This window comes from Bombina bombina, chromosome 1, assembly GCF_027579735.1.
Source record: "Bombina bombina isolate aBomBom1 chromosome 1, aBomBom1.pri, whole genome shotgun sequence".
Classification (NCBI taxonomy): domain Eukaryota; kingdom Metazoa; phylum Chordata; class Amphibia; order Anura; family Bombinatoridae; genus Bombina; species Bombina bombina.
The window spans coordinates 1,281,825,153-1,281,837,615 of NC_069499.1; the positions used below are offsets into that span (position 1 = coordinate 1,281,825,153).

The 12,463-nt window shown below is 40.5% G+C and overlaps 1 protein-coding gene across 1 annotated transcript in view; it reads left to right on the forward strand.

The window, feature by feature from the left end:
• GARRE1 (granule associated Rac and RHOG effector 1) overlaps positions 1–11,924 on the forward strand; it is a 481,286-nt gene extending 469,362 nt beyond the window's left edge. Inside the window, 2 exon segments of the mRNA XM_053701459.1 lie at positions 7,433–7,511; positions 8,516–11,924. Of these exon segments, the coding sequence (XP_053557434.1) occupies positions 7,433–7,511; positions 8,516–8,830 (394 nt within the window). The 3' untranslated portion in view covers positions 8,831–11,924.
• Positions 11,925–12,463: the final 539 nt, after the last annotated feature.

Here is a 12,463-nt window from a genome sequence, read left to right on the forward strand (position 1 = left end):
CTTCCTTTAAGAAACTGATCCCCGTCCCGGACTCTCAGCTCGAGCTGTGGGGGACTGTCCCTAAGGTGGATAGTGCTATTTCCACTCTTGCGAAGCAGACAACTATTACTCTCGAGGATAGTTAGTCGTTTAAAGAGCCCATGGATAAAAAGTTGGAAAACATGTTAAGGAAAATATTTCAGCACACAGGGTTTGTTTTTCAACCGGCAGTGGCTGTAGCCGCGGTTGCTGGAGCTGCGACATATTGGTGTGAATCCCTGTGTGATATGGTCGAGAGGAGACTTCCATCGACGAGATACAGGATAAGATTAAGACGTTGAAGGTAGCCAATTCTTTCATTTGTGACGCCAATATGCAAATTATTCGCCTGAACGCAAAGGTTTCAGGATTCTCCGTTTTAGCTTGCAGTGTTCTGTGCTAAAGTCTTTGGTCTGCGGACATGACCTCTAAGTCGAGGCTGTTGTCTCTGCCTTTTCAAGGAAAGATTCTGTTCGGTCCAGGATTGGATTCGATCATATCCATGGTTACGGGAGGCAAGGGAGCTTTCCTACCACAGGATAAGAAGGCTAAGCCTAAAGGATCTACTTTTCATCCCTTTCGTGCGGACAAGGCCCAGCGCCAGCAGCCCACTGCGAAAGCAGATCAGTCCAAGGGAACTTGGAAGCCTGCTCAGTCTTGGAACAAGTCTAAGCGGAACAAGAAGCCCACCGAGAAGAAATTGGCATGAAGGGGCGGCCCCAGGCCACACTCCGGACCAAGTCAGGGGGCAGATTGTCTCTCTACTCCGAAGCCTGGTTGAAGGACGTTCAGGACCCTTGGGTTCTGGAGGCTGTCGTCCAGGGTTACAGAATAGGATTCAAGACCCATACGCCCAGGGGCAGATTCCTCCTGTCAAACCTGTCTTCAAGAATGGAAAAGAGAGAGGTCTTTCTAGAATGTGTGAGGGATCTCTTCTCTCTAGGTGTTATACCAGTACCCCAAACAGAAAGGGGTCGAGGATACTATTCAAATCTTTTTGTGGTTCCGAAGAAGGAGGGCACGTTCCGTCCAATTCTGGACCTAAAGTGTTTAAACAAGTTTATGGCTGTTCCATCGTTCAAAATGGAAATGATCAGATCTATTCTGCTCCTAGTTCAAGAGGGGCAGTTTATGACGACAATATACTTGAAGGATGCTTACCTTCATGTTCCAATTCACATGGACCACTTCAAGTTCCTAAGATTTGCATTTCTGGACCAACACTTTCAGTTTGTGGCCCTTCCCTTCGGTCTGGCGACGGCCCCGAGAGTCTTCACGAAGGTTCTGGGGGCGCTACTTGCATTGCTGTGGCGCCCTATTTGGACGTCATCCTAGTCCAGGTGCCGTTGTTCAGCCTCGCAGAGGATCATTCGAGGGCTCTTCTTTTCTTGCTCCAATCTCTGAAGATCAACTCCGGAAAGTGTTCCCTGGTTCCCAGCAACAGGGTGGTGTTCCTGGGCACGATAATAGACTCTATGTCCATGAAAATATTTCTCACAGATCAACGAAGCAGGAAGATTGCGTCCACCTGTTTGCCCCTTCAGTCCTCCTCCAGCCCTTCGGTTGCTCAGTGTATGGAGATGATTGAACTCATGGTCTCCAGCATAGACGTCATCCCTTTCGCCAGGTTCCATCTCAGACCTCTTCAATTGTGCGTGTTGAGACAGTGGAACGGCGATCATTCAGATCTATCTCAGCGGATATCCATGGATGTTCGGACCAGGGATTCCCTCTCTTGGTGGATCCGTCCAGAGCATCGGTCCCTGGGGACATCCCTCTTGAGACCGTCCTGGGAGATTGTGACCACGGACGCGAGTCTCTCAGGATGGGGAGCCGTTTGGGGTGCCAGGATGGCACAAGGAACATGGACCCGGGAGGAGTCTCTCCTTTCTGATAAATATTCTGAAACTTCGGGCAATTTACAATGCTCTGAGGGCGTGGCCTCTTCTGGGGTCGTTCAGCTTCATCAGATTCCAGACCGACAACATTACCTCGGTGGCTTACATCAACCATCAGGGGGGTACGAGGAGCTCCCTAGCAATGATGGAGGTGTCTCGGATTTTGGAGTGGGCGGAGTCCCACAGCTGCTCGCTTTCAGTGATCCACATTCCAGGTGTCGACAACTGGGAAGCTGACTTTCTCAGCAGGCAATCCTTCCATCCAGAGGAATGGTCTCTTCAACCTGAAGTGTTTGCGGAGATTTGTCTCAGATGGGGAACGCCGGAGATAGATCTCATGGCGTCCAGACTCAATTGCAAGCTACCCCGATACGGGTCGAGATTGAGGGATCCCCAGGCAGAGCTGATAGATGCCTTAGCGGTGCCTTGGGGATTCAGCCTAGCTTACATTTTTCCACCGTTACCACTTCTGCCTCGTGTAGTGGCACGCATCAAACAGGAATGAGCTTCGGCCATCCTGATTGCTCCATCGTGGCCGCGGAGGACGTGGTTTGCGGATCTGGTGGAGATGTCATTCTCTCCGCCACGGAGGTTACCCTGTTGCAGGGATCTGCTGGAACAGGGTTCCTTTCAACATCAAAATCTCGATTCTCTGAGACTAATTGCGTGGAGATTGAACGCTTAGTCTTAGCCATGAGAGGTTTTTCTGAAAGTGTGATTGACACACTAGTTCAGGCAAGGAAGCCAGTCACTCTTTGCATCTACCATAAGGTGTGGATGACTTATTTGTCCTGGTGTGAGAAGCATGGATATCCTTGGCACAAAGTGATGGTATCCAGGATTCTGTCCTTTCTCCAGGAGGGTTTGGAGAAGGGTCTTGCCGCTAGTCCTTAAAGGGACAGATTTCGGTATTATCAGTCTTGTTGCACAGGAGACTCACTGAGCTTCCTGACATTCAATCCTTTGTTCAGGCTCTATCTAGAATCAGGCCTGTCTTTAGGCAGTCTGCTCCCCCATGTAGCTTAAACTTGGTCCTTAAGGTATTGCAGAGGGTTCCGTTTGATTGAGCCTATGCATTCCATTGACATTCTGTCCTGGAAGGTTCTCTTCCTGTTGGCTATTGCATCGGCACGCAGAGTATCTGAGCTCGCTGCTTTGCAATTTGAGCCTCCTTACCTGGTTTTTCATGTGGATAAGGTTGTTCTTCCCACCGGTTTGGGGTTTCTTCCGTAACATCAATCAGGAAATAATTGTTCCTTCTTTGTGTCCTAACCCTTCGTCTTCTAAGGAGAGGTTACTTTATAATCTGGATGTGGTTCGTGCCTTCTATCTTCAGGCTACAAAGGATATTAGACAGTCTACATCTTTTTGTAGTGTATTCCGGGAAGCGCAAGGGGCAGAGGGCCTCTTCTTCTTTGTCCTTTTAGTTGAGCAGTTTGATTCGCTTGGCCTATGAGACAGTGGGACACAAGCCTCCTCAGAGGATCACGGCTCATTCAACTAGAGCTGTGGCTTCGTCTTGGGCCTTGAAGAATGAGGCCTCTATGGAGCAGATTTGTAAGGCGGCTACCTGGTCTTCCTTGCACACTTTTTTTACAAATTTGACGTTTTTGCTTCTGCGGAAGCTGCCTTTGGGAGAGAGGTTTTACAGGCTGTGGTGCCCTCAGATTAGGGTCCGCATTTTTACCCTCCAGGTTTCATTCAGTGTCCTCTAAAGCTTGGGTATATGTTTCCCAAAAGTAATAAATGAAGCAGTGGACTCTCCTCCTCTTTAGATGGAAAACATAAATTATGCTTTCCTGATAATTGTATTTCCATCGTGGGGAGGAGAGTCCATGGCTCCCACCCATAACTCCGGTGGGCCGACCTAAATTTAAGTTATCTTTTGGCACCATTTATACCCTGATTTTTCTCCTACTGTTCCTTGTTCCCTCGGCAGAATGACTGGGAGATGAGGGGAGTGGGGTAGGTATTTAAGCCTTTGGCTGGGGTGTCTTTGCCTCCTCCTGGTGGCCAGGTTCTTAGTTCCCAAAAGTAATGAATGAAGCCGTGGACTCTCCTCCCCACGATGGAAATAAAATTATCAGGTAAGCATAATTTGTTTTTCCTACCTATTTTGTTTGGCTATACCTTAGACCACTGGTTTTCAAACCTGTCTTCAGGCCTCCCTAACAGGCCATATTTTAAGGATATCTGAACTAGAGCACAGGTGAAATAATCAGCTGCTTAGTAACCTTGGTTATTTTACCTGCTCTCATCCAAGGTAATCCGAAAAACCAGGACTGTTAGGGAGGTCTGAGGACAGGTTTGAAAACCAGTGCCTTAGACTAAGGTGCCAGTCAGGTAGGAGGGGTTTTATAGAGTTCTTGGGTTTTGGGAATCTTTGCCTCCTCTTAGTGGCAAGGAATAGTAATTACCAGGAGTAATGGCTCGTGGACTCTCACTTTCATAAAAAAAAAATGATTTATCAATTAAGCATAAATAATGATTTTCATGTATTTATTTTCTTTAAAATAATCATTCTAAGTTGGCTTTGAATAGGTAGTGGGTTTCTTGCTTTAGTGCTACAATGTATTTGAATGTAGATTTTGTTCTTATCTCACCAAGACATTGTTCTTCAAGGCACTATAGAATAATTGACTATTACATTTAAAGGAACATTAAAGTCCAAATTAAACCGTAATGATTCAGAAAGCATACAGTTTTAAACAACTTTCTAATTTACTTCTCTTATCAAATTTGCTTTGTTCACTTGGTATCCTTAGTTGAAGAGTGAATAGCAATGAGTTACTTGGAGCTATCTGAACACATCTGGTGAGCCAATAACAAGTGGCATATTCGTATAGCCACCATTCTACATCTTACTCCCAGCAGTGCACCTAGTTATTCACTTCAACAAAGGATAAGAAGACAACAAAACACATGTATTCATAAAAGTAACTTTGAAAGTTGTTTCAAATTGCATACTCAATCTGAATTATGAAAGTTTAGTTCTTCACTGTCTCTTAAAGGGACACTGTACCCAAAAAATTTATTTCGTGATTCAGATTGAGCATGAAATTTTAAGCAACTTTCTAATTTACTCCTATTATCAATTTTTCTTCGTTCTCTTGCTATCTTTATTTGAAAAAGAAGGCATCTAAGCTTTTTTGGTTTCAGTACTCTGGACTGCACTTTTTTATTGGTGGATGAATTTATCCACCAATCAGCAAGGACAACCCAGGTTGTTCACCAAAAATGGGCCGGCATCTAAACTTACATTCTTGCATTTCAAATAAAGATACCAAGAGAATGAAGAAAATTTGATAATAGGAGTAAATTAGAAAGTTGCTTAAAATTTCATGCTCAATCTGAATCACAAAAGAAAATTTTTGGGTACAGTGTCCCTTTAAGGTAGGTATTGTTTGTTCTTTTTTACCCACTGTCACGGATACCAGACATCTAAGGCTACCCCCCCACCCCCCTACAACCTCACCCCTGTTGTTTCTCAGTGGTTTTGGGGTCCTCAGAGCAACCACAATCTCTGGAAGCTGTTGTTTGCTTGTTTTGTGAAGAGCTGGTGTATGACCAGGAAAACCCTCCAAGGCTGGCCGGGCTCCTGGAACTCGCGGTCGGCCACCTCACAACGGACACCCGCCTAACTCCTCTCAGTCTGGCCGGGCTCCTGGAACTCCCGGTCAGCCGCAGGACACCCGCTATCTTTACCCTTGGTCGCTCCAGCAACTATGTGCCCCAGAGCCTCTGCCCTTTTGGGGATTAGTAGCCCCTAGGGAGGACAAGAGGTGGGGGAATTACCGGAGGGGAGCTCCTTTGGGAACCGGGGGTTTTGGACACCCCTAACCCCATAACTTCAACGGACTGTAACTCCGGTCCCCAGTAACGAATCATGCTGATTTTTACAATGACACCCTGGAAGTGCCGCTCCACCCGGATCACCCCGAAACCACCACCCCTGGGTCCTGGGCCTGTGGCTTCTATGGAGGTGCCAGCCTGTCTGGAGGGGCGGGAATGGCGGGAAAATTGGGGCATTGTCCAGCCTTTTATCAAGATGAGTTGTGTGTGTTTCTCAATAAAATCAGTTCCTGTTTCACCTGAATGCTAGTATTTCTAGTTATTTGGGTGGGCTCCAGCTAAAATCACTTTCCTGGACTACATAGCAGCCTGTTCCAGGCAGAGGAAGGACCCTCAGGCAGAGCTACCCAGTCTGGGTATCTGGAGTCTGCCACAGGGTGGGACCCTGGGTACTGATGCTGTCGGGCATCAGGGGTGGTTACAGACTGTGGTCACTTGCCAGCTTCATAGCTGCAGTCGGCAGGGAGGAAGCAGGACCCGTTTGGCGGAGCTACCCAGTCAGGGTAGCCGGGGTATCCGTCACACCCACAGTGCAATTTTATTGTAGCAGTTTATGCCTTTGCAAATTAAATAGACAGATATAGACATGTAAATCTGCACTCAGGAAGTCCAAATGTAAACAATACAAATTTATGAATATTCTGTCTGACCTCCAGAAGTAGAAAGAATTCCTAATCTCTTGGCACTGAATGGGTTAAAAAAAGCTAATCAGACATTAGGTTCTATTTAAAGGCTGGGTATTCTGCATGCATGGTCTGCATGTTTAATATTTTGCCTAAATCTATCATGAACCTAAGCCTTCAAATATTGAACAGATTTTGGGTTGCTAGTCTTATTACTGTGCTTTCTTATATTTCTTTAATGCTTCCTTACGTTTCATTACTAAGACTGCATGCTTCTCTGTTCAGTGCAATAGAGATCTGATATTGTTTAATGCATAATCGCTATAAGGTTTGTTCTTTATGGACATATCCTAAAGTGATATGGAAATATGGCAAAATTTCATTTTTAAACCAACTTAAATAAATGCTTAGATTTGATTACTTTGAATAAAGTGGAACTAATTCCTCCTCCTGGAAGTCAAAATATAAACCTATTAAGGATATTCAAGAAGATACACCGTCTCCGGCTTTTTCTTTAGTAGCCAAGGCAACCTTTTTTTTTTTTTTTTTTTTTTTTTTTTCGGTCAAAATGTTTGTTCCCAGGGAACCCATTAGTGAGAATGTATATTTTATCATGAAAATATGAGAGAAAATCTGTTTTCTATTAAAGACAAATCATTTTCCTCTTATGTAAAAGGATTACATTTGTAGGTTTGACCAGACACACATTTTCGGTGTGCCTTATGCCTGATCTGCTTCCCAGAGTAACCCTTAGGAGCAATCCTCTATCTTATTCTCCATACTCTTCCGAGATTGGATCTTGTGTAGTAAAGCATGCAGGAAAAGGTTCCATACGGTAAGCTGTGCAATCAGTTGTCTTTTGGAAAGTTTCTACCTAACCCTTGTGGGCAAGAAACAAATCTAACCATCAATAAGGATTCATGAGATTTTAACATATCTTTGATTCATTTTTGTGAGATTCTCCTTTGCCATTTATCATTTAAGATTAAACCTTAATCAAGCTAACAAAATATAATACATATATATTTTTTGTTGTTGTAGGAAACACAGTAGTGGGGAGCAAGAAACAAGCACGCTGCCATCACCACCCCTACTCTCTACAGTAGATGATCTCAATCAGGTTAGCTTCATAATATTAATTCAATCAGAATTCCTGTGTTTTTGTAATATTGAACGCAAGGTTTAGCCTGCTAACTTTAGTAGAGGAGTGTAAAGGTTTTTGGATATGTTTATTATGATGGAACTGTGTCATGAGTATAACTGCATCAATATTACTGGCATGACTTCAGTGTGTCTTAGGGTTAAAGGGATAGTCAACACCAGAATTTTTGTTGTTTAAAAAGAAAGATAATCCCTTTATTACAGATTCCCCAGTTTTGCATAACCAACACTGTTATAGAAATACACTTTTTACCTCTGTAATTACCTTGTATCTAAGCCTCTGCAAACTGACCCCTTATTTCAGTTCTTTTGACAGACTTACATTTTAGCCAATCAGTGCTATCTCCAGGTTAACTTCACGTGTTATCTATATGAAACACTTGAACTAATGCCCTCTAGTGGTCAAAATGCATTCAGATTAGAGGCAGTCTTCAATGTCTAAGAAATTAGTATATGAACCTCCTAGGTTTAGCTTTCAATTACGAATACCAAGAGAACAAAGCAAAATTAATGATAAAAGTGAATTGAATTACATTACCTATTTAAATCATTAAAGGTTTTTTTTGGACTTGACTGTCCCTTTAAGGAAATACAATGTACCCCTACACATCACAGAAGGCCACACAATGTCTTGCAACAAAGAAGACAATGCCAGCTATATGATATTATTGTCATAAATATACTTTCACCACAGTGTTGTGCTGTCAGCACTGGTGTTTGAATAATGTTACAGGAAAAAAACCCAGTATAAGAGCTAGAAATTATTTACCTCCACATGGGTGATCAGTCATTCATTTGTTTGCTTAATTCATTCTTTTAATGTTATTTGGACCGCATTGATATTCTGATTCATCTGAACTGACTTGATTATACTTTCATTATGGCAGTATTATAGTGAAACATACTTTTGCAATCTTGGGACAGAATATTTACATACTATGTATTTTTTTTCTATCTTATCAGGAGAACAAAACCAAAACATGGCCACCAAAGGCTCCATGGCAGCATTCATCTCTCACCAACACACTGCCCAATCAAAGCTCTGCTTTGTACCAGATGACGAATCCTGTGAGCCAATGGAATGATACGATGCAAATACTACAGTCACCAGTTTGGTCTACATCTAGTGACTGCACTCCACCAACAGGGATCTCCTCCACATTTGCCTACGCTCAACAACAATCGCAGCAAGCCACTCAGCACAAGCAGATAAATAAGGGCTTCAAATCCTTCCCAATGAAACACGAGCGCAGACCATCATACTTGCACCAGTTCTGACATGAGTTACTAGGGCAACAGCTAATTCACCTGCACTCTTGTGATTAAAGCACCGTTTTACTTGCAGTTTAAAGGTCTAAAAGCAGTGATTTTTGTTTTTTAGTTAACTGTGAGTGAAGGCTGTATGTAAAAAGACATAAAAGACCAGAATATTTGTTGTTGATTCTTATTTTACTTTTTTATGCTGTGCTTAAATATTAGCACAATAATTATTAGACTATTCCTGTTTCACAAATACAGCAAATGCAATGGTCTTGTATGTCCTTGATGTCACCAGTTTCTTGCTGCTTTAGTAGCAGGAGCAACAGTGTGTTTTTTGCCATAGAATATTATATAACCTAATCCTTATTTTACAACAGATCGGGTCATGACTGTTAAAAGCTTTATTTTGCTTTATTGTGTAATTAAAACATGACACAAGCAAAAGTAAAATGTGTATAATGAGGTCTCTACTTTGTGATAAGTGGCTGAGAATGTGCAAGTCATTTTGTGTTGGCTTTGGTGGAGTTTCAGACCTTGTATTCTGTGCCATTAAAACACTACAGATTTTACAAGCCCGTTTGCATCTCAGCTTGCTTGTCACATTGCCATGTCTTATATTAAGTAGAAGTGTGACTGCATCAATTAAATCTGTTGCCAGCACTTTTAGAAAACAGTTTCTAAAACATACTATCAATGCCTTATATGGGATGTCCTTTTTTTGTGTACTTTAAGTGTATCACCAGGTAGTGGTTGCACAGTTAAAAATATTATCTTATACAGGCCTTTACAGTTTTATACCATGTAATTTCAAAGGCTTAAAGGGACATTTAACCATTTTTTTTTTGTTAAATTTAAAAGAGGGCATTTAGCACATTTTTCTTTTCTGAAAATAAATACATCTTGTGCTGTGTATGTGACAGCTAATCAGTAAAGCTGTGGGAGTTGTCCTTACCAGCCAGTTAGCACTCTTATTTGTGCTCAAATATGCACTTATTTTTACTTTTAAAATGAAACAATTTATATGTTAAAAAACAATAATGTTAACCGGTTGAAATGCTACTCTTTCATATGCAGATTATTTTTTTTTAATGCAATGTCCCTTTTAAGAAGTTGTCTTTGGTTTATAAGACACTTCCAAACATCTGTATCTGACGATGGCAAACATTTTTACACAGTAGTCTGCACAATTATTACTTACATTATCTAGTTTGAGGGGCCATGATCTATACCCGTGGACCTCAAGATAAGTTTGACTTTTATTATAAACTAATACACCTTTGTAACCACAGAGATCAATGTCTCAAGCGCCTGATATAGGAAATATTTTTTTCTTTTCTTAACATGGGAAGGTAGGTTGCTTTTTTTCCTAGCAGCTATGGGAAGTGTCTAGATTTTTCGATTATTTAGCTTTTTTTGTGATTGAAATATCCACTTGTGCAATGTGATTGTGAATGGCAGGTTCCTGCATCTATTCCAGCTCATACACCATCAATCTCTCCTTCCCTAGGAGATTTAAAAATAAATCTCCTTATCTTTTGTATCTCATTTTTATATGTACATTTGATATTGTTCTCTTTGGCCAAAGGCATTATGCACACAGGACTCCTAAAGAGTACATATTTCACAATTCTTCTGGAGTAAAAATATAAAAAAAATGAGCTGGCTCAGAAATATCAAAAGTTTGAGAGTAGCAATTAGTTTAAATGGAAAACTATATTTTTTAATGAACTGAGCATAATGTCATATTAGATGTGCCATTGGACCTGAACAACCTGTGGAATTAGGAATTTTCTTCCAACCAAAGTTGATCTAGAAAATGCAAATGGTGCTTAAAAGTAAATTTAAATAGAATATGTACAGATATCCCATTGTACCTTAAATGAGGTTACAGAATATACTATATATAGTTTATATGTATTGAAAACAAAATGTCATTTCATCTTTCGAAGAAGTTTAACATTTAAATCCAATATTTTCTATTACATAAAGTATTGACAGTATTAACCTTATTTTTGTATTTTATTAAATTGTTATCACTAATATATGTTAACTCAATATGAGTAACAAGTTGTTTTGCTGAAGTGTATTGCCATATAGACTTTTGTTTTTTTGAATGGAGATGGTAAAGCACATTTTTCAGTTCCATGTTTTGTTTTTTTTGTTTGTTTTTTTACAGACTTAAAGTTTATCTAATTATACCAAAAAATATGTATAAAACACTAAACTATTTAAAAAAAATATATAAAAATGGGGCATTCAACCCCTTTCATTTTACTTGTTTGTACAGTAATAGATTTGGCGGCGGGCCCGGAATGTTATCTTTCATGTTAAGTGAGGAAGCCAAGGTTGCCTGTATTTATACTGCGCCAGATTTCCCCCAAAATGTCACGCTTACCATGTTTACAGAGACTTGTTTGCTGTAAATAGACTTTTCTAGTGATGTGTTCTGCACAATCAGTGTGTTGCTTTTGTCTGTAATTTGTCTTACAACTTCTGTACTACTTGTTTTGAAGATCTGCTACAAAAAAAAAAGTTTAAAAAAAAGTCTAGTGGTTGTTTAGAATTTACAAATGGTTTTCTTTCAGTTTCCAGATGCTGAATAAAAAACTGTTCTTCAAATACTGAACCCACCAACTTTTGCACTTAACAGCCCTTATTTTGTCAGAACTATGGTCTTCGTTCCAATAGACATATATATTTGTATGAAAACCAATGTTTCAAAGTGCCAACCCAATGTACGCAGGTTATATATATTTTTTACTTGTATTTTGGAGTCTTCTAAATTAAATGTGTGGAAACTGAAATTTGAAACCATTTTTATACGTTAAAGCTTTGACCATGTAGGTGCTATGTTTTTCTGCTTCCAATTGTTCTGAACACTGGTCATTTATATACCGGGTTGCACTTGGCAAAGACGTCTTGCCATACAATTTCACTTGGTCAATTACACTGCCAAGTGCAGGGGTTTGGTGCTTCTCAAGCGTAACCCTTCTATTGCAATGCTTCTTGTTTATAGTTAACACTTATAAACTGGAACTGTACAATTTGTATTTTACTTCTAAAGCTCCTGTAAGTAAAATAACTATTTGCTTTATTAAAGATATACATTTAATAGTGTGACATCACATTCTTTGAGTTTTTTCTTTTTTCAATTAATTGAAATGTCACTCTTTTGGTTGTGACAGCAAATGTAACAAGACTCCTGTACTGATACTCATTAGCGACTTGGAGAAGATAAAGACTTGTGTAAGTCAATATATTTCAGCAGCTCCTGCTCTTCTTAAAGGTACATAATACTCATACTGCATCAGTTTCAAGTGATTTAGCATATAACTGTAAAAAGCTGATAGGAAAATATCACCTGAGCATCTCTATGTAAAAAAGGAAGATATTTTACTTCAAAATCTCCTCAACTCACCAGAGTAAGTCCTGTGTAAAAAGTTATATTTCAGCAGTTGTCCAGCTGCAGGTAAAAAATAAATAAATGAAGAAATGAACAGCAGCCAATCAGCATCAACAGTGCTGAGGTCATGAACTCTTTTTAATGTGATCTCATGAGATTTCACTTAACTCTCATGAGATTTCATAGTAAACTTCCTTAAACTGAATAGGGAAATAACACGTGTGCATGAGGCTCACTCTCTATGCCGG